We start from the raw sequence: 21423 nt of genomic DNA on the forward strand, positions 1-21423 counted from the left end.
GCCCTGCAGGAGAGTCCCGGGTGTCCTGCGGAAGTGTCATCATCTTTGCCCAGGTCCCTTCTTCCTCTCCTCAGCCTCTCCTCCTCTATCTCCTCTCCTGCCCACCTGCCCACCTGGACGCTCCAGCCTTGGGCCTGGGCCTGTTTCATCCTCGTGTCTCACTCCACGGGCTGACCCAGGTGTTGGACCCCAATGACACAGGTGTTCTCCACTCGGTTGCAGCCAGAGACACTCAGATGCAACATGTCCCCTGAAACTGCTCCTCCTGCCACACCTCCACCTGTGTGGTCCCCTATCTACCTCCACCCACCAGACCCGCTGGTCCCGCCTTGCAGGCCTGCCCATCACTGTCCCACAGTAACTTCCTGGGTTAGCCCACGCCATGCTTTCTGCTTCTGCTCTGCCCTTTGGGCCTGAGGGTGGTGAGGTCAGACCAGGCCTTCTGCTCAGAGGCCTGCAGGGGCACCCACCTCAGCAGAGGACAAGCCACGTAGGCCCCCTCCCCCGCTCCACACAGCCTGGCTTCCTTCTTCTGCAACACTTGGACGTTCTGAGAGTGCTCCCTGCTGTGGACTGAATGTCTGTGGCCCCAAAACCTGTCTGTCTGTTGACATCTAATCCCCAGTGTGATAGTATTTGGAGGCGGGGCCTTTTGGAGGTAATTAAGTCAAGAGCCATCAAGATTGGGGCACGTGTCCTTAGAAGAGGCCAGAGAGCAAGCGAGGTCTCTACCCGCGTGAAGAGCCACCTGCACCCAGGAGCAGGGCCTTCCCCAGACAGTGAAGTAACCAGCACCTTGATCAGGGGTCCCCAAACTACGGTCCGCGGGCCACATGAGGCCCCCTGAGGCCATTTATCCGGCCCCCACCGCACTTCCGGAAGGGGCACCTCTTTCATTGGTGGTCAGTGAGAGGAGCATAGTTCCCATTGAAATACTGGTCAGTTTGTTGATTTAAATTTACTTGCTCTTTATTTTAAATGTTATATTTGTTTCCGTTTTGTTTTTTTACTTTAAAATAAGATATGTGCAGTGTGCATAGGGATTTGTTCATAGTTTTTTTTTATAGTCCGGCCCTCCAATGGTCTGAGGGACAGTGAACTGGGCCCCTGTGTAAAAAGTTTGGGGACCCCTGACCTTGATTGTGGACTTTGCAGTTCCCAGAGCGTGAGCCGTGAACACGACGGGGTCTTCACCAGCATCCGCCCCGGGAAGACCTCTGAATGGTCAGAAACAAATTTCTGTTGCTGATAACCTGCCAGTGTATGGTGTTTTGTTACAGCAAGCAGCCTGGACTGACCGGGACACTTACCCTTCGTGGCTTTGACACCCAGCTGCTCGTCCCTGGCCCGGAACACTTTCCTTCAGGATGTCCCCAGGGCCCCTGTCCTCAGTGAGGTTCCCAGGCCCCTTATAGGTCACAGAAGCCCTTGGTTCAGTCTCTCCCGCCCCATTTGCTATGCGTATTTATTGTCTGTCTTCCAGCTGGAATGCCAGCTCTGGGGGGGGAGCAGGGGCTTTTGTCTGTTTTGTAGAATGAATGACTGGATTTGGAAGTCGATTATGAAATGGCATTTCCTCTGGGAAGTGGAGGGGCTGACTCTCGGGTCCCCTCCACCTGGGTGGGGTCTCAAGAGCTGGCCAAGCCCAGCAGTGTTGAACAGGAACTTGAGGGCTGGCTACTGCTGGCCTGTCCATCAAGCCTTGCAGCCGGGCTGTCCCCCTGACCCTTGGTGTCTTCATCTTTGAAACAGGCACTACAGCCCCACCCCATGAAGATGGGTTAGGAACCAAAGGAAGGGTGGTTAGGACACCTGGCCAAGTGCAACAGAAACAACAAATGATTGCAAAGGATTTATTATTAGCAGACGCAGGCTGCCCACCTCCCACACCATCCCAGCCACCATCCAGAGCCGGGCCACTGCCAATTCCACTCTGTCTTGGTCTCTGTTCCTGAAGACCTGAGACAGCAAGTGGACATCTCTGGGCTGAAGCACACAGCCACAGGGATGGCTTCACTCCTCAAGTCAAGACCCACATTCCTGAGGGGGGGATGGTGGCCTGTCTACCTCTGGGTGGTCAAGGGTCAGCCTCTACATGATCCTTGGTGACCAGGGGCAGAACTGTGGGGCCACGGGTCCCCTAGAGCAGATGGAGATGGGACCAGGGAAGACGCCACTCTGCACCCAGCACAGCAGGTCAATGTCAACCCACGGCAGGTGCTCAGTCACAGGGCTCTCGGCATCGTGGTGGGTGCTGTGGTGGGGGGTCTGCAAGGAGGCGGCTGGAGGGTCCCAGGAGAGGAAGGTGGGTGGAGCCCCCGTGGAGGTTAAGGGGAGGAGTCGTCTCTGGCTGTCCCTATGTTGTAGGGGGGAGGGGCATGTCCCAGACCCTGTCCCATGAAAGGGGCCATGTCCACCTAGGCCTCTCCCTGCCTGTCCAGGGCCCCACAGCTGAGAGCGACATCCTCACACCTTCAGAACAGGGACTCCTCTGACTGGAGTCCTCCTGCTGGCACTGGCCTCCGGGGCCTCAGAAGGCCGTGTTCAGTCCCCTGGGAGGCTCAGAGTGGCTGCTCAGCGCTGGGTGTGTGATGACCAGGTCCGGTTTGGCTGTCCTCACGGCTCGCAGCTCCTCCAGTGACTGCTCGCTCAGCTCCACGGAGGTCAGACTACAGCCACATACAGAGGACAGGGGCGGGGGTTGGTGGGAGGCAGGGAGAGTCCAGGGCGGGGGGGGGGGTGATGAGAGGGGCGCAGGGGGGCAGGGGTGGGGCTATTGGCCTGGGCTGGGCCACAGTTGCACAGCGACAGAAGATGGCCCCTTGGAGGTGGTCAGAGGCTGAGGAACTGCCCTCCAGGCCTCTGAGGAGTAAGAGAGTGGGGATCATTGACCCAGACTGTGACCATGGCACCAGACAACAGATGGCTGTTTGGTCTGGCAGAGCGTCCAAGGGCTGGGGCCAGGGCTTTGTGGGGTGAGTCTCCAGGGATTGCGGTCACTCGTGAGGACCCTGGGAGGGGCTGTTTTTCAGGGCCTGGGGCAGCGATTTTCAACCTTTTCATCTCATGGCACACGTAAACTAATTACTAAAATTCTGCAGCACACCAGAAAATGTGTCTTTTTTGCCAGTCTGACAAAAAAAAAAAGTGTAATTTTGATTAATTCACACCACACTGCTGTTGTATTGGCTACTGTCATTTTTAAATTTGGTAACCCAAGGGAAAAGAGGTCAGTGTCCCCGGCTAACTAGTCAGGTACTGCCTGTTTGAGAAGTTCTTGTCGCGCACGGCACACCAGTTGAAAATCGCTGGCCAAGGGGCAGCCTCCAGATTCCCACCCCAACCCAGGCCGGAGAGGTGTGTTCCCAGCCCCCGCCTCGCGGCGGCCTCCACCTGAGGGTCTGCAGGCGGCATCCTGGATGCTGCAGGACGGCGCACAGGTAGGTCACCGTGGGTCCCGACAGCTGGCAGCCGCTGAGGTCTAGGGTGGTCAGTGCAGGACTGTGCTCCAGCGCGCGGATTATGTACTGGAGGGCTTCCTGGAGGCCGTGCTGCTGCAGCCTGGAGGAAGGTTGACCTCAGGAGCTGCTGGGGGGGGGGTCCCATCCCTCAGTCCCTCCCAGACGCAACCTCACCTGAGTGTCTGCACCCGGCACCCCGGCCAGGCCAGGCCCTCGCTCAGCACACGAAGCCCCACCTCGCTGAGGCCGTTGTGAAGGAGGCTTAGCTCAGTCAGGGCGGGGGCCTTCCTCAGGGCCTTGGACAGGTCACGGCACACCGAGTCCGGGAGTTTGCAGCAGGACAGCCTGTGGTCCAGAGCGCAGGGTCTATCTCAGGTCCCTGGGCCACCTCGCTGCACCCCAGCTGTGCAAACTGCCCCTTCCCTGGACGCTGAGGTTCAGTATGGAGATGCGTTGGCTGCACAGCTCCCTTGCTCCTTGTCACCACAGGTGACCCTGGGGTCTGTGAGCACAGGCGTGCACACTGGACCACACTCCTGTCTTCTTTTTTTTTTTTTTTTTATTTATTTATTTATTCATTTTTAGAGAGGAGAGAGAGAGAAGAGAGAGAGAGAGAGAAAGAGAGAGAGAGAGAAGGGGGGAGGAGCTGGAAGCATCAACTCCCATATGTGCCTTGACCAGGCAAGCCCAGGGTTTCGAACCGGCGACCTCAGTATTTCCAGGTCGACGCTTTATCCACTGCGCTACCACAGGTTAGGCCACACTCCTGTCTTCTTTAAGACGCGGTTGGCCACGGGCTTTCTGAGGAGCCCAGACAGACCTTGCTGGCCACACGTTGACCTCCACAGAACTGTCCCTCACGTTAAGGCAGCCGCAGTTTCATTAGCCAGGCCCTGACGGCCAGGAGGTATGCTGCTTTTACTTTTTTGTCATCATAAATAAATACTGTGATAAACAGCGTTGTGTATTTAGTTTAGTGGCAGGACCGATGGCCCAGCTGTGCTGATCACCTTGTGGATCCCTGTGCCGCGTCCAGGTCACTGGAAATACCCCCAAATAAACTAAGTGACTGTGTCATGAGGACGGGACCGAACCCCTGTCACCACCCAGCCCCATCACCACCATCAGCACCAGCTCTTGTATTGTTCGGACTCTCTGTTCACTGGGTGACAGCTAACAGGGAGAGTTAGGACGTCCTAAGGGCGGTGTCTGTGTGGCCTCACTGATTCTCACGTCAGCCCTCTGAGAATGACTGTCCTGGCTCCTTTTCAGAGGGAAGAGGCTGGAGCTCAAACCGACTGACTCGCTCAAGGGCTCAGAGGCCAGGCCTGGCCTCCTCCCTACGGCGCGGAGCAGCCTCCCCTTGGGAAGGAACACATTCCGGTCTCCTCCACGCCCGCCCGGAATGCTCAGCTGGACCCTGCTTCCCACCTGGATTGGACCGACTCCCCTCCTAACTAGCACCTAAGCCAATGATAGACCCCGGCCCTCCACTCTTATGCCCCACGTGGGCAGGGCTTGTTGAGCCCAGCACGGTACACCAGGAGCCACGGCCTCCCAGCCTGTCCCCCCTTCGCCATCCCCAGACAGGGTCACACCTCTGTCCTTCCCGGGACATCTTGCTCTGTGTCCCTTCCAGGGGAGGGGACAGGGGCAAGGTCACTCACGTCAGGCTGGTCAGACCACACTGCTGGTCGGTCATGGCGTCGCAGAGTGGACGCAGTGGGGAGGCCTGGGGTTTTCTTGTGGCGGATTGAGAACTGCTGGGAAAGAGAAGAAGGTGAAGTCCAACCCCCCCCCCAGCCCCTTGCAGTCCCTCCCTCCTTCCTGTGGTCCTCACCGTGTCAGAGCTGCCTCTGTCCTCACCCCACACCCAAGTGAAACCTCTCACCCACGACCTCGTGTGCCTCCCCCTGGAGCTGTCTATGGGCGTCCACTAGGAGCCTGTCTCCCATACTGCCAGCGTGGGTCTGCCCTTGAGCCTGCGATGGGCATCACCAGCCCTTGGCAACGTCCTGACGTTCATTCTCCTAACATGTTGAGCCCCTGGGTCAGGTGCCGGGTTGGAGCTAAGTGCCAGAAACAATGACACCAACAGCTTTGCCCTGAAGCAGCTGAAAGTCTGGGGAAGGAAACAGGCATGGGCAGATGGCATGGCCTATGGTGGTCATGGGGCACTGTTTGGACCTAAGGGGGTCCCAGGCCAACTGGAGGAGTCTGGGCTGGCCATGCGGGCAGGCCAGGATCTGGGTGGAGGAAACAGCAGGTGCGAAGGCTCAAGGCACAGGGGGCACGGTGTATTGCAGAGGTCATTGTGCCGAAGCCCGGGGCGCGGGTTGGGGCTAGTGTAGAGCTACATGGCCATGCAGGGGTCGTCAAACTTTTTATAAAAACCGCCCACTTTTGCAGTGCTAGTCAAACTGGTCCCTGCCGCCCACTAGTGGGCGGTCCAGCTTTCATGGTGGGCCAATCGCAGCGCTGTTTGGTTGCGCGGTAGGGACCAGATTGACCAGCACTGCAAAAGTGGGCGGTTTTATAAAAAGTTTGCAGTCTGCCTTGGCTGTGGATGGCTGGGGGTGTTTGGGGCTGGTCATGGAGAGGACACCCAGGGGAAGAAGGTGGCCGTTGGGAGGCTGCCTCACAAGAGAGTGGGCACAACCAGCCCTAAAGTTCTGCCTCTGATTTGGGGACAGGCTCCCCATGCCCAGATGAACACTCGGGTGCCCACAGAGTGGGTCTGGGAGTGGGCGCCCGCCCCGAGACTCACGAGCTCCCGCTCAGGCTGCCCTGCAGTCTCTTCATCAGGCTCTTCTTCTTCTTCTGCACAGCGGGCAGTGCACATCTATCCAGCCGCAATGCCTGTCCCGCCGGGCAGCACCGCACGCAGTAGCTCAGGACAGCCACGTCCATGCGGCTGAAGCGCAGGCACTCCAGAGCCAGCTCAGGGACGCTCTGGAGGGCCTGGCGCACGAAGGCGGCCTCCTGCGTCTCGTACAGGCAGTAGAGCAGCTGCAGCAGGAAGTTGAACTCCTCCTCCTCCTCCTCCGATTCCTCTGACTCCTCAGTGCCGTGCAGGGAGTCGGTCTCCTCGGCCCCCTCGGCCCCCTCGGCCCCCTCTGGCCCCATCCGAGGGCTCCCCTGGCTCTGGTCCTGCACCCACTTCAGGACGTCCTGCTTCACGCACTCTGAAACCACGCAGCCGAGGTGGCGCTCTATGTCCCGCATCCGCTCGGCGTTCAGCAGCCCGAAGAGGAAGCGCGTCGTGAGCACGAGGTGGCAGCGCAGCTCCGCGCCCCAGCGCAGAAGCTCCCCTACAGCGCCGCGCGGCGCCTCGCGGGGCTCCTCCTCGTCCAGCAGGTAAGACAGAGCAGCGAAGAATTCCTGGAAGCTCTGGTCAATGAAGTGGTAGGTGAACTCCGTCTGGAGCACGCCCGGGAGCTCTTTCTTGTTGAGAAACAGCGCCTGGATTAGGGAGCCACGAAGCTGCAGTCTCTCCAGATGCTGCTCTGGGAACTGGGTCCTGCGCCCCAGAACGCCTTCGCGGGCCAGGCGGCACAGCCTGCGCAGCTCACGTGTCAGCCGGGGCTTGTCCGAGGCGGGCGCCGAGCCCAGGATGCTGGTGATGAAAAGCAGGTACACGGACGTGGTGGTCTTGGTGGTGCTGGACAGGTCCTGGCCAAGCCTCAGCTGCTCGTGCAGAACGGTGCACACAATCCAGCACACGAAAGGCATGTAGCACAGCGCGAACAGCGTCTCGTTCTCCTTCACGAAGCGGTAGGCGCGCTCAGCCCGCCACTCGTCCCGGAAGAACCTGTAGAAGTACTTCTTCTTGTCCTTGTCGGAGAAGCCGCGCACCTCGGCGCACTGCGGAGAGCACAGGCGGCCCTGCAGCCTGCCCGGGGCTGCGGTCCGCGTCGTCACCAGCAGGCGGGCCTTGGGCAACAGCGCCTTGCTCAGCAGACCGCCCAGCACCCGCGCGCCGCCGGCGGCCTCGAAGGGGTCCGTGCAGGGCGCCGCCTCCTCCCGCCCCGGAGGCGGCAGATCGTCCACGCCGTCCAGGATGAAGAGCAGCCGCTCCGATTCCGACTCGGCGAGCATCTGTCGCACCGGCGCGCTGCGGTCCGGGCACTGATCCAGGATCAGGTCGGCGAGGCTGCAGGTGCCCGGTCGCTCCAGCAGCTCCCGGCAAGACAGGAAGAAGGCGAAGTCCACCTGGCCGTGGTACAGCTTGCCTGCCGCCCAGTCGTACAGGATTTTCTTGGCCGCCATGGTCTTGCCGATGCCGGCCGGGCCCTGCAGCACCACGGTCAGCGGCCGCTGGCCCTGCTCGTCGCGGCAGAACAGGCGGTTGAAGGTGTGGGTGTCCGAGCGCCAAGCGCGCTCCGGCTCGGGCTCCTGCGCGGGTCCCAGGGCGTCGTGCTCCAGGGCGGCGCTCTCGGGCGCGATGAGCAGCTTGGTGAAGCGCTTGTTGATCTTCACCGAGCGCGCGTTTCTCTCCTTCACCTTGGCGTGCTGCCACAGCACGTGCTCTCGGTATTTCTTCTTGTACTCTGGGAGGGGGAGGGGTAAGGGGGCCGAGGATGGGGCGGGCTGTGCCAGCTGCCCTCCCACCCTGCTCAGGTCTCAGTTTCCCCTGATGCGCCCCAACCCCCCTCGCCGACCCACAGCCCGCCCATGCCCGCTCCTCCCTGAGAGCCGCCGTCAGAACCAGACTGGCGAGAGGCCACGCTTGCTTCAAGCCAGGACTCCCGGTTGGGGCAGCTCAGGGCCTACGCGTCCCACCCAGAGACCTACCGGACACGGAGAGCAGCGCTGAAGAGCTGGGCCCGAGCCCTGAAAGGAACACCTGTCATGAGGCCACTTAAACGTGCGCGCGGGGGGAGGGGAGCAATGGAGAGGCGTCGCCACCCTCAAGGGCACCCAGGGTCCCAGCACTTAAGGCCCGTGAATCTGTGGGTGAAGCTTGCACGGGCAGGGGACGCACCGGGCCTTTCTGGGGAAGCGGGAGGGTGGGAGGCCTGTGTCCCGGGAAGGAATGGAGGTACAGGGACCCTGCGACCCCTCGTCCCCCTACACCCTGGGCTCACGCTGCAGCCGCTGCTCCTTGAGCCGCGCGGCGGTGTCGCGGATGTCCGCCTTCTTCAGGGTCTTGCGGGCCACATCCAGCGCAGGCTCCGGTCCGTAGAATTGGGTCAACAGTTCGGCTAGGTCCACGGCATCCGCGCTTTCCAGCCGCCCCCTCGGGATGCTGCGGCCGTTCAGCGGCTCATCCCGCAGCTTGTGGCGGAAGCGCTTCATCTGCTCCTGGTTCAAGTCCTCGAATGCCGCCAGAAGCAGCTCGCGGGTGGTGGCCGCGCGGGACGCCACGCTGGGGGCCGGCAGGCTGGCCGGAGAGCAGGGTCAGCACGTGGGCTGCATCCCCAAACCCCGGCCCCTCCTCTCCGCCTGCCACCCCCCACACACACACACACACGCACACATGCGCGCGCGCGCACGCCCAGGCACCCACGGAGATCAGGGGCTCCACCAGCCTGATCCTCTGAGCAGAAGGGAGTTCTCTCCCCCACCAGGATCTGGGGTGGGGCTTTGCCTTGGAGCAGAGTCGCTGCCTGCAGTGAGGTGGGGACACTCCCGGGCAGGTACTGGATGCCACAGACCCAGGCCTCTCGGGGTGCGTTTACTTCGTGACTCCCCTGCTGCACGGTGCCTTTCACGCACCTGGCCTGGCCTGTGCCCTCACCTGCCCTCACCCCTTCCCTGCCTCCTCTCTCCTGGGAGCCTGGGACAGAGCTGGCCTCAGCAGGGAGCCCGAATCCCCCTCTGGCCCAGGCTGCTGTCCTGGGTCCCCACTACCCCTGCACTCACCCCCACCTGGGGGCCTTGCACAGGAGTCCGAGTCTGACTTTCTGCTGGGGGACAGACCCTGCAGTGCGTTCCTAGAATCTGGAGCCTGGGCAGTGGGGGAAGGATGTGGACAAGGGGGTGTGAAGGCCCAAAGAGTTAGCAGGGTGAGGCGGTGGCCCCAGAGGGTTGAGACTAGGCAGGTCCCGAGTGACCAGCATGAGACCCAGCACTCACCTGAGGGAGGAAGCCTCAGCCTGGTCCATGGTGACCGGCCCTTAGATCTAGAACTCAAGGGGCAGAGGTGGGGCTCAGAGAGGTGACCCCTCTGCACCGTGACTACAGCCGAGTCCTAAGGGGGTCGTCCAGCCCCATCCCTGCCCCCGGTCCAGGTCTTTTAGCTCAGCCAGTACTGAGATGTCCGTCCAATAGTCATCCAGCTCCCAAACTCAGACTGTAGCACCTTTCAAGAGCTCTGCTTGGCGACCTTTGGTTCTCTCCTTTCCTTTATTTAGTTAATGTTCCCTGAGGACCCATGGGGTGTGGCAGGGAGGCGTGGCTGTAAGCAGGTGACTGTGCAGACCAGGTGGGCTGCATGGAGGAGGTAGCTGGCTCAGAACTGAGTTAAATTCTGAAGGCAGGGGTGAGAAAGGGCTTCCTAGGTGGAAGGAGATGGAGAACAGAGGAGGAGCTGGGGGTGTTGTTAGGGAGAGAGAAGCTGTCACCTGGGGACAGGAGATAAAGGGACAGGGAAGGGCTTTTGAAGTTTCCAAAGTGGGGCTTGAACAGACTGATGGGAAGAGGTTTGGACGTGACAGACGTGGGGCCACCCGAGTGTGGTGTTCTTCAGACGGTGTCTGTGTGACGTGTGTGTGTGCCTGTTAGGTGACCATGTTAGGATTTGTGTGGATGTTTCCGTGGTTGGTTCAATGATAGTCCCCGTGGACATGGGGTCCTAATCCCTGGCCCCTGTGAAAGTTTTCTCATGTCATAAAAAACTTTGCAGCCTGACCAGGCGGTGGCGCAGTGGATGGAGCATCGGACTGGGATGCAGAGGACCAGGGTTCGAGACCCCGAGGTCGCCAGATGCAGAGGACCCGGGTTCGAGACCCCGAGTTCGCCAGATGCAGAGGACCCGGGTTCGAGACCCCAAGGTCGCCAGCTTGATTGCGGGCTCATCTGGTTTGAGGAAAAGCCCATCAGCTTGAACCCAAGGTCGCTGGCTCCAGCAAGGGGTTACTCGGTCTGCTTAAGTCCCGCGGTCGAGGCACATATGAGAGAGCAATCAATGAACAACTAAGGTGTTGTAACGCGCAATGAAAAACTAATGATTGATGCTTCTCATCTCTCTTTGTTCCTGTCTGTCTCTCCCTGTCTATCCCTCTCTTTTGCTCACTCTCTGGCTCTGTAGAAAATAAATAAATAAATAAATAAATAAACAAACAAACAAACTTGGCAGATGTGATTAAATTCAAGATTTAAGATGGGAAAATTATCCTGGATTATCCAGGTGGGTCCTGCATTTCCTCAAGCGTCACCAATGGAAGCAAGGTGACAGTGACCGTGGCAGGGGCTAGGCCGCTGGCTCGGAGGCTGGAGGAAGCGCCAGGTGCCAAGCAGCACGAAGAAGGCAGCACACAGGGCTGGACATGCAATGAGAGAGGCAAGGCGCTCTCCCCAGATCCAGATCTTCCAGGGAAAGTGTAGCCGACACCTGGATTTCCGCCCAGGGGAGCTGGTTTTGGACTTCTGACCCCCAGAACTGTGACAGAATAAATGCGTGTTGCTTTTATCTCCTGAGCTTGTCGCCACTTGTTTCAGCGGCCACAGACACGAGGCCAGCGTGTCACCGAGGGCACCTGTGTGACTGTGCCTTTCTCTGACCGCGCATCTTCAGAGCAGGTGCCCTGAGGTGTCACGGCCTTCCTGGTTCCCTCTCCCGTGGACCACAGGCCGTCCCCGCATTCAGGACTCGGGAGAGAGCCTGGGGTCTCAGGAGCCTCTGTTCCCCTGCCCCCCCCCCACAGGAAGGGGCCTACACAGGAGTCTCTTTCTCCCATGGCTTTTTTCTATGTCAGACAAACAGACCCCAGCTCACCCTCAGGGGGGCTCAGGTTGTCAAAGGTTCTGTGTAGTCACACTCACATCACCATGGACGTAACCCCCTTGCTCTCTCTTGCTCCCTGAACTCCTGCTGGGACCCCACCAGGTCATTGGACTACCCATGACACAGGGAAGCCTCCTGGGCAAGGATGCTGCCAGCACACATCCCAGGGGGAGGAGGGGAATTCTGTGCTTTTAAAGGACAAATCTCACTGGTTTCCACAGAGCCCTGAGAGGTGGAAGCAGCTTCATCCTGAGCCAAGCCCACAGCAGGGATGAGCCGCTCTGCAGACCACCCTGTGGGAATCACCCAGCAAAGCGGAGCATTGCACAGGGTCTCCTTGGGGTCAGAGTTCCGGGGACACGTGCTGAGCGGAGTCTGGCCACCACTCTATAAAAGGGACGCCTGCCATGAGCCCTGTGTGGGGTCCCTGAATCGGCTCCCCCGAGGGGCTGGCATTCTGAAGCAGGCACTTAGCTGGACATAAAATACGGACTCTGCACAGAATCACTCCTGCTCTGGTGTGTTCTGCCCTGGGCAGCGGGGGGCAGGGTTCTGAGGCCTGTAATATCGAGGTGCCAAGGTCATCCCCACTTCCTGAGATAGACCCTCCTTAAACGGACTGTGTGCCCTGTGAACCCTCAGCACCTGCTGATAACAGACCTGGGAATGGCTTTGATAACAGGGCTCAGCATTTCCAGAGACTCTGGTGGTGAGGAGAGCTGAGCAGCGCTGGGGGAGGGGAGGGGACTGGGGGCGTGGTGCTGGGGAGGGGCGGGTGGGGGGGCAGAGGACAGGAAGAGAGTAAGAGGAGGGTGTCCACAAGATCGCCTCTCTGGATTTCTGTGACCTCCAGGTTTAGCTTCTGGGTCACTTCCAAAGGCAAAACTTTGACATCTTGCACACATAATTTACACTGCAGTTTGAATTCCTCCAAGGTCCCACAGCCACATCCAGAGATCAGCTTAGCTCTGGATGGAAGTCTCACAACCGTGTCACTTGGCGCTTCGACTTCTCACAAGGGATTTATTTGCCCATCACAGAGCACGTGTCTTCTCTTTGAAGACACGTAGGAATTTCTCCCAGCGCTGAAGCTCCATGCTCAGGGCATGGCTGAGAAGTTCCCTCCCCTCTCCTTCCCCGCTCCTCCAGCCCCCAGTCTGCAGACCCCAGCACCGGGCTTGCTCCCCACAACGTCCTCTTCTGCCTCTGTCCCCCAGAAGTGCAACAGCACGCACCATGTCCTCTAGCCTGCCCCATGTCTCCTTCCACTGCCTCTCTTTTGAGGAGCGGCACCAGAGCCCTGGGAACAGCCCCTCTGGGCTCTCCCAGGACCATGGGGCTCAGCCCTGGCCAGTGAGAGGGACAGGAGGTCTGCTGAGGACGTGTTCAGGAAGCCTGTGTTCCTGGGGGTGCCTGGGTGACGTGGGCACAGGCTTGTGCTCTTGGCCTCCCCCCCCTCACCACTTTGTCCTGGAATGACCAGGGCAAGGGCCAGGAGGTCTCGGACGGTGTGCACATGAGGATGGAAACCGCTTACTGAGACTGGGGGAGTGAAGGACCTTGACCCACAGATGACGTCCGGGATGCGGAGCCAGCTTGGAGTCGCCTCCAGAGCCCTAGGTGAGACCTCGTCCCCTGGTCTCTGTCCCAGATGCCCAGGCAGTGTTCACTGAGCCTGTCTGAGGCCACGCCTACCCTCCGCTCACTTCTGCTGCCTCTTTCCCCAGCAAGATCCGTGGCCCCTGGTCTCCCATCAAAACCGGGCCACGCCCTTTGCAGCCCTGTCTCCAGTTCCTCCAGGAATGCCCTGTCCTTTCTGCCCCCTAGATCCACAGAGGGGGGCCTCCTGCTCCAGCGAAGCCTGCTGGCCACATGCTCCCCTCCCCCCCCCCCCCCCGCCACGTAATCTCTGAGAGGTCTGTCTAGGCAGCCAAAGAGAGAAAGGTTTACACTGTTGTTGTTTTTTTTCAATTAGACAACTTTGACTAAATGAGAAAACTACATTTAAAATATGCTTTAAAACAAGATGAAATCAGCTTGACCTGTGGTGGCGCAGTGGATAAAGCATCGACCTGGAAATGCTGAGGTTGCCGGTTCGAAACCCCAGGGCTTGCCGGATCAAGGCACATGTGAGAAGCAACTACTACAAGTTGATGTTTCCTTCTCCTTCCTCCCATCTCTCTTTTTTTCTCTCTCTCAAATCAATAAATAAAATCTTTTTAAAAAGTGGCATTAGAAAAAAAAAAAGACATGCATTTGAAAGAGCATTGCTCTATACTAAAAAAAATCACATCTCTTGCACTAATATAATACACCAACTCATAAAATTTAAGTTAACAGACTTCTCAGGTTTGTACTGCTCTTTAAAAGAAGACTAATATCATTAGCTTTTAAAAAGGTAGAAAAATTTTTTAAATATTTTTTTTTTGAAGGAAGGAAGTTCATGCTACAACATGGTGGAAATGTTAAGACTTTATGCCAAAAAATAAATCCCGTGTGATTCCACTCATACGAGGTCCCCAGAGGAGTCAGAAGCACAGAGACAGAAGGTAGATGGTGGTGCTGGGGCTGGAGGAGGAGAGAGGGGGTGAGTGTTTAATGGGGACACAGTCAGTCTGGGAAGATGGAAAGTTCTGGAGATGTTGGTGGTGACGGTTGTACCACAGTGTGAACGTGCTTAACCCATTTATGTCTCGTGTTGCATTATTGGAACGGTAGTGACGTGGGGGTTATTTACACCCCACCGCTCTCGGTCATCGCCGAGGTCTGATCGACACACGCCTGCCTCCTGAGGGTGCACCCTGTTACACAGCACACAGAGGTGGTCACTGCCGCAGACACTGGCATGCTGGGAGCTTGTCAAAAAGTGATGTGAGTCTTCGGGAAATGTTTGGAGAACTGAGTCTCAGAATTTACAACCTCCAGCATACATGGGTTGATGCCACTGAGCTGTGCACTTAACAATGGTCCTGGCCTTTGGTTGCACAGTAGGTAGAGCGTTGACCTGCAATGCTGAGGTCGATGGTTCAAGGCCCTGAGCTTGCCTGGTTGAGGCCCGTATGACCAGCCACCGATGAACAACTGAAGTGAAGCAACTATGAGTTGAAACTTCTCATCCCCCACCCCCACCATAAAATCCATAAAATCAGTTTTTACAGAGGCAGAGATAGACAGGGACAGACAGACAGGAACAGAGAGAGAGATGAGAAGCATCAATCATCAGTTTCTTGTTGCATGTTGCGACTTCTTAGTTGTTCATTGATTGCTTTCTCACATGTGCCTTGACCGTGGGCTTTCAGCAGACCGAGTAACCTGTTGCTTGAGCCAGCGACCTTGGGTCCAAGCTGGTGAGCTCTGCTCAAACCAGATGAGCCTGCGCTCAAACTGGAGACCTCGGGGTCTCGAACCTGGGTCCTTCCGCATCCCAGTCCGACGCTCTATCCACTGTGCCACCACCTGGTCAGGCAGTAAAATCTCTTTTAAAAAGTGGTTAACTTGCCCTGGCCGGTTGGCTCAGCGGTAGAGCATCGGCCTGGCGTGCGGGGGACCCGGGTTCGATTCCCGGCCAGGGCACATAGGAGAAGCGCCCATTTGCTTCTCCACCCTGCCCCCCCTCCTTCCTCTCTGTCTCTCTCTTCCCCTCCCGCAGCCAAGGCTCCATTGGAGCAAAGATGGCCCGGGCGCTGGGGATGGCTCCTTGGCCTCTACCCCAGGCACTAGAGTGGCTCTGGTCGCGTCAGAGTGACGCCCTGGAGGGGCAGAGCATCGCCCCCTGGTGGGCAGAGCGTGCCCCCTGGTGGGCGTGCCGGGTGGATCCCGGTCGGGCACATGCGGGAGTCTGTCTGACTGTCTCTCCCCGTTTCCGGCTTCAGAAAAAAAAAAAAAAAAAAGTGGTTAACAACTCGATGCTAAGACTGTGACTGTCATGACCACTAGGCAGCACTGCCCTAAATACGTCATAAAGACCATACTCACTGAACACAGTGTCAACGTCCCATTTTTACACTTGATCTTAGCCAAAAGGCCGAGGAGCGATCAATGTCCCATTTTTATTCGTAGGGCTCAACCACGGTCTTTTCAGTTTGTAGAAGCAGTTTTGGGTCTGTATTTACAACTTTTGATGGTTACCTGCACTCCCGTTTCTGGCAATGAACTTTGTCATTAGCCTGACCGAGCAGTGGTGCAGTGGATAGAGCACCAGACTGGGACACAGAAGACCCAGGTTCAAAACCCTGAGGTCGCCGGCTTGAGCACAGGATCGCCAGCTTGAGCACGGGGTCGCTGGCTTGAGCGTGGGATTGTAGGCATGACCCCATGGTTGCTGGGTTGAGCCCAAAGGTCACTGGCTTGAGCCCAAGGTCGCTGGATTGAGCAAGGGGTCACTCACTCTGCTGTAGTCCCCCTGTCAAGGCACATGTGAGAAAGCAATCAATGAACAACTAATCAGTGAACAACTAAGGTGCCACAATGAAGAATTGATGCTTCTCATCTTCCTTCCTGTTTGTCTGTACCTATCTGTCTCTCTCTCTCTGTCTTTCGCAAAAAAGAAAACTGACTTCTAGGTTAAGGGAGCTACACTTAACTTGGATAAAGTAATTTGTAATAGAACTATACTTTGGTTAATTCTGAAATGTGTCATTTTTGAAACAAAATAATCTTAAAAGCAGTATGCAATTGTGATTTATTAGTTGCTTTTAAATTAAAATGTTTAAATCTTATTGAAAGAAAATTTTTTAAAAAAAAATGGTTAGGGTGATGAATTTTAAGTTATAGACATTTAGCTCCATTTCCAAATATAACAAAGGGAGGAAATGTCTGCACAAGCTGATTAATTATTAGCTCAAGTGTTCTACCCAGACTGGTGGGTCTGTTCACCTGGGAAGGGCCGCGGCAGGACTTTGAGAATAGCAATGCATGTCCTACCCGAGAAAGGGCCCATAAAGGTTTATTAGGGTTGTCAGATATCAACCCTTGACACCTTGGGGCCTACCGGGTGCCCGCTTCATGCCTGTTTCCCTCTTGGAGCCTGACCTGACCTGAACCCTGAAACCCCTTCACGAGGGAATGAATCATCACCTTGCTGGCAGATGGTAGACTCCACTCACCAGCCCCTCGTCCAAACCTGTAGCCGCAGCACCACCTGTGGAGAGGGAACTGCCTCCCACCCTCGCCTGGCCCCAGGTTCCTGCTGCTGGTCTCCCCTGGGGGGGGGGGTCATGGGTGGGGTTCTCCTTCAAAAGGCAGCTTCAGGAGCAGACCCACCTTGTTGCCTCATCACATGGAGGAGGGCAGAGTCCACCTCTGCAGGAGGCCCAGGCCAAGAGGAGGGGGCCGGGCAGGAGCACAGCACCGAGCCAGGTGGCACCGCAGTCACAGCTGCACACAACCCTTCCTTGGGGCGCCCAGTGTCCCCGTTGTCTCGCAGGGCTGGGGGTTCTCCTGGCTCGTGAGGACCTGGTGGGGGATTTCTAGACACAGGAAGGCACCTGTGACCTGGCTGCTGCCCTTGGGGGCCTCTCCCAGAACCTACTTAGCCTCCTCCCACCTCGGATCAATGAGAGGTCCTTGCCCTCATCTTTGCTCCAGTTGGCCCCGGGCCCCATCCATCCAAGGCTGTGCTTTGACTGCTGCCTGGCTCACCCCTCACCTGGCTGCCCACTTGTGAGCCTCCTCCTCTCCCGAGAGTGACCAGCCGTGCAGCCCTGGTGCCCGCACACGGAGTGTGGATGCAATTGCGCCCCTCCTCCGGTGTCAGTCCCGGGGCCTCAGGCCACCTGCCTGAGACAGCCTCCCCCCTCCTCTCACCCTCGTGCCCAGAGGCGGCCAAGTCTGAGGTCTGGGGCTGATTCCTGGCTTTGCCACTCACTGGCCACTGTGTGACCTCAGGCAAGCTCTTGACTTCCTTGGGCCCAAGTTTCTGCATCACCCCCACCTGTGTCCCTTAGCTCACACTCACAGCTGTCACTGGGCTGACTGTGACCTCCCCTGGGTCTCCTTCTGCTGAATGGTTCTCACTTGACAAAAATATAACTGATCCCATGACCGAGCAATGTTGCCAAGCACGGCTGGAGACAGAGTGTGTCTGGAAAGGCTCACTGTAGTGACCACGAGCCTCAGGACCCTGACACTTGTTTCCTGGGCTCACTGCCTCCCGGTTCCTCAAACGTACATCCCATGTCCGCAGCCCACTGCACCCACCACAGCAGTCCTGCTGGTGCTCTGAGCCCCGGGGCGGGGCTCCAGCTGCCCTTTGACCTCAGAGAGCTCTCCTGGGTCACACATGGGGAGGAGGGGTTGACCTTCTGTTCTTCCTACCCTCTGGACTGCTGCAATTCCCCACTTCTCAGTGGTCCCTGACAGTGTCCTCCACTGTCTGTTTTCTGGCTCCCACTTCTCACTTCCAGTTGCTCCTAATTCAGCTCTGAATGAGCTGTGGTTCGTCCCCCAGCTCCTCGGTGGCCCAGGGATTCACAGCCCTGCTCACACTCCCCCTGAGATCAGTCCTTGGCCAGCCCTCCTCTCCCGCACTCACTGTGTGAGTAACAGGGGACACCCCACAGGACTTCAACACCATGTCTACGCTGAGACGCCTACCTGTGAGTTTCCACGCAAAGTTCCACCCTGTCTCCTAAACGCTGTCTCAGCTCCACCCGCATTCCCTACAGGGATCTCCAGCTCAGTCAAAAGCAAACCCCAGACCTTCTCCCCAAGGAGCCTTAGCTGTGGTTTCCCCATCTGAGATGGTCGCGACTCGGTGTTTCCAGTTGCTTCACTCCCTCCCTCCAAACCCACCCCATCGTAACCCTCTGTACACACTCAGACTCCCTCCACCTCCCCGTCTTCCTGTTCCCACCATCCAGCGGCTCCCCTGGCAACCCCGCTCCTCGGGGGACCCGGGTGGCCTGACTCAGCACCAGAGGGGCAACCCCACTCCTCGGGGGACCCGGGCGGCCTGACTCAGCACCAGAGGGGCAACCCCGCTCCTCGGGGGACCCGCGCGGCCTGACTCAGCACCAGAGGGGCAACCCCGCTCCTCGGGGGACCCGCGCGGCCTGACTCAGCACCAGAGGGGCAACCCCGCTCCTCGGGGGACCCGCGCGGCCTGACTCAGCACCAGAGGGGCAACCCCGCTCCTCGGGGGACCCGCGCGGCCTGACTCAGCACCGGAGGGGAAACCCCATCTCTCGGGGGACCCGGGTGGCCTGACTCAGCACCGGAGGGGCAACCCCGCTCCTCGGGGACCCGTGCGGCCTGACTCAGCACCAGAGGGGCAACCCCGCTTCTCGGGGGACCCGTGCGGCCTGACTCAGCACCGGAGGGGCAACCCCGCTCCTCGGGGGACCCGGGTGGCCTGACTCAGCACCAGAGGGGCAACCCCGCCTCTCGGGGGACCCGGGTGGCCTGACTCAGCACCAAAGGGGCAACCCCGCTCCTCGGGGACCTGTGAGGCCTGACTCAGCACCAGAGGGGCAACCCCGCCTCTCGGGGGACCCGCGCGGCCTGACTCAGCACCGGAGGGGCAACCCCGCTCCTCGGGGGACCCGGGTGGCCTGACTCAGCACCGGAGGGGCAACCCCGCTCCTCGGGGACCCGTGCGGCCTGACTCAGCACCGGAGGGGCAACCCCGCTCCTCGGGGGACCCGGGTGGCCTGACTCAGCACCGGAGGGGCAACCCCGCTTCTCGGGGGACCCGGGTGGCCTGACTCAGCACCAGAGGGGCAACCCCGCTTCTTGGGGGACCCGGGTGGCCTGACTCAGCACCGGAGGGGCAACCCCGCTCCTCGGGGGACCCGTGAGGCCTGACTCAGCACCGGAGGGGCAACCCCGCTCCTTGGGGGACCCGGGTGGCCTGACTCAGCACCGGAGGGGCAACCCCGCTCCTCGGGGACCCGTGCGGCCTGACTCAGCACCGGAGGGGCAACCCCGCTCCTCGGGGGACCCGGGTGGCCTGACTCAGCACCGGAGGGGCAACCCCGCTCCTCGGGGACCCGTGCGGCCTGACTCAGCACCAGAGGGTCTTGTGAAACACCTGTGTCAGGTCACACTCCTTCTCTGCTAGTAAAAAGGACCAGGGTTCCTTAGCTGTTTTTGTTGTTGTTTTTTAGTGAGAGAGAGGAGGTGGGACAGACAAGGACAGACAGACAAGAAGGGAGAAAGATAAGAAGCATCAATTCCTAGTTGTGGCACCTTAGTTGTTCATTGATTACTTCTCATATGTGCGTTGACCAGGGGGGCTCCAGCTGAGCCCAGTGACCCCTTGCTCAAGCCAGCGACCCGGGGGTCACGTGTCTAAGATCCCATGCTCAAGCTGGCAACCTCGGGGTTTCGAACCCGGGTCCTCAGCATTCCATGTTGACGCTCCATCCACAGTGTCACCGCCCAGTCGGGCTCGTTGGCTTATTTTAAGACTGTGGCACCGGGTTCGATTCCCGGTCAGGGCACACAGGAGAAGCGCCCATCTGCTTCTCCACCCCTCCCCCTCTCCTTCCTCTCTGTCTCTCTCTTCCCCTCCCGCAGCCAAGGCTCCATTGGAGCAAGGATGGCCCAGGCGCTGGAGATGGCTCCTTGGCCTCTGCCCCAGGCGCTAGAGTGGCTCTGGTCACAACATGGCGACGCCCAGGATGGGCAGAGCGTCGCCCCCTGGTGGGCGTGCCGGGTGGATCCCGGTCGGGCGCATGCAGGAGTCTGTCTGTCTCTCCCCGTTTCCAGCTTCAGAAAAATAAAAAAAAAAAAAAAAAAAAAAAAAAAGACTGGGGCAGAAAATATACAGGGTGAGTCTGGAGCATTTTATAGTGCTGGTAAAGCAAGGCAGTGCTGAGAACAAATTAAAGAGAAAAAAGCTCCACAATGATAAGGATCTATCAGACAGACACAGCAGCCAAAAGAAAGAGCTCCTGCTGCCACAGCTGGAAAATCTGAGCAACAAAATTAGGTAGTATTGATTATAATCCAACGTGTAAAAAAAAACAAGTACCCATGAGTCCATACTGGTTTAAATAGTTGAATAAATAAATGGAGAAATAATGCATAAAAATAATAAGTAATAATAAAGGAGAGAGTATCTCTGATGCAAAAGAATGCCTAGTGCCTGACCAGGCGGTGGCGCAGTGGATAGAGCGTCGGACTGGGATGCAGAGGACCCAAGTTTGAGACCCCGAAGTCGCCAGCTTGAACGTTGGCTCATCTGGTTTAAGTGAGAGCCCACCAGCTTGAACCCAAGGTCGCTGGCTCCAGCAAGGGGTTGCTCGGTCTGCTGGAGGCCCACGGTCAAGGCACGTATGAGAAAGCAATCAATGAACAACTAGGGTGTTGCAATGCTCAATGAAAAACTAATGATTGATGCTTCTCCTGTCTGTCTGTCCCTGTCTATCCCTCTCTCTGACTCACTCTCTGTCTCTGTAAAAAATAAATAAATAAATAAAAATTTTAAAAAAGAATGCCTAGTAATTCCCGCAGACCCACTACCCTCACGAGGTGGGGCCCCAGCGGAAAGTTCCGAGGGGTGAGCTGTGCACAGGGAGGTCCCTCCCGGAGAGGACGGTGTGGGAGGGAGAAGAGAGAGGGGCTGTGCCCTGGAGACTGACAGCCCCCGCCTCAGCCACCTGCTCAAGGGGACAGCCCCGCCTCAGCCACAAGCTCAAGGGCACTGTCGCTGGAATGATTCCTGTGGAAAGTCTGACAAGAAGGGCATTCTACCTCTGCGGTCATCCTCCCAAACCCAACTTCAGCCTGATCCTGAGAAAAATAGCACGTTTCCAGTAGAGGGCACCCTCAACACACCTGAACAGTCAACAAAACAGTCTGAGAAGCCGTCACAACCATGACGATCTTCAGGGGATGTGACACAACCAAATGTCAGGCAGTATCCTGGACTAGGAAAAGGACATTGGGCAAAACTGAGGACGTCCGAATAAAATATGGACTTCAGCCTGACCAGGCAGTGGCACGGTGGATAGAGCATCGGCCTGGGATGCTGAGGACCCAAGTTCAAAACCCTGAGGTCGTCAACTTGAG

General features: G+C 58.1%; 1 protein-coding gene across 3 annotated transcripts; it reads right to left on the bottom strand.

Annotated features, from left to right (window-relative positions):
• Positions 1 to 2003: 2003 nt before the first annotated feature.
• Positions 2004 to 9791, bottom strand: LOC136319143 (NACHT, LRR and PYD domains-containing protein 6-like). Of its 3 annotated transcripts, none has more exons than XM_066252537.1 (8): positions 9540 to 9791; positions 8549 to 8829; positions 8256 to 8294; positions 6229 to 8011; positions 5129 to 5224; positions 3636 to 3806; positions 3394 to 3561; positions 2004 to 2669 (listed from the first exon to the last, which is right to left on the bottom strand). In XM_066252537.1, exons 1-8 carry the CDS (start codon positions 9566 to 9568, stop codon positions 2531 to 2533), a joined length of 2706 nt encoding a protein of 901 aa, XP_066108634.1. In that variant the 5' UTR covers positions 9569 to 9791; the 3' UTR covers positions 2004 to 2530. The 3 variants fall into 3 exon arrangements, with proteins under 3 accessions (XP_066108634.1, XP_066108632.1, XP_066108633.1); XM_066252535.1 differs by having other exon boundaries at positions 2006 to 2669; positions 8549 to 8844; positions 9540 to 9790; XM_066252536.1 differs by having other exon boundaries at positions 2011 to 2669; positions 5129 to 5221; positions 8549 to 8844; positions 9540 to 9788.
• Between the last annotated feature and the right edge of the window lie 11632 nt (positions 9792 to 21423).

Source organism: Saccopteryx bilineata, chromosome 1 (assembly GCF_036850765.1).
Source record: "Saccopteryx bilineata isolate mSacBil1 chromosome 1, mSacBil1_pri_phased_curated, whole genome shotgun sequence".
Lineage (NCBI taxonomy): Eukaryota > Metazoa > Chordata > Mammalia > Chiroptera > Emballonuridae > Saccopteryx > Saccopteryx bilineata.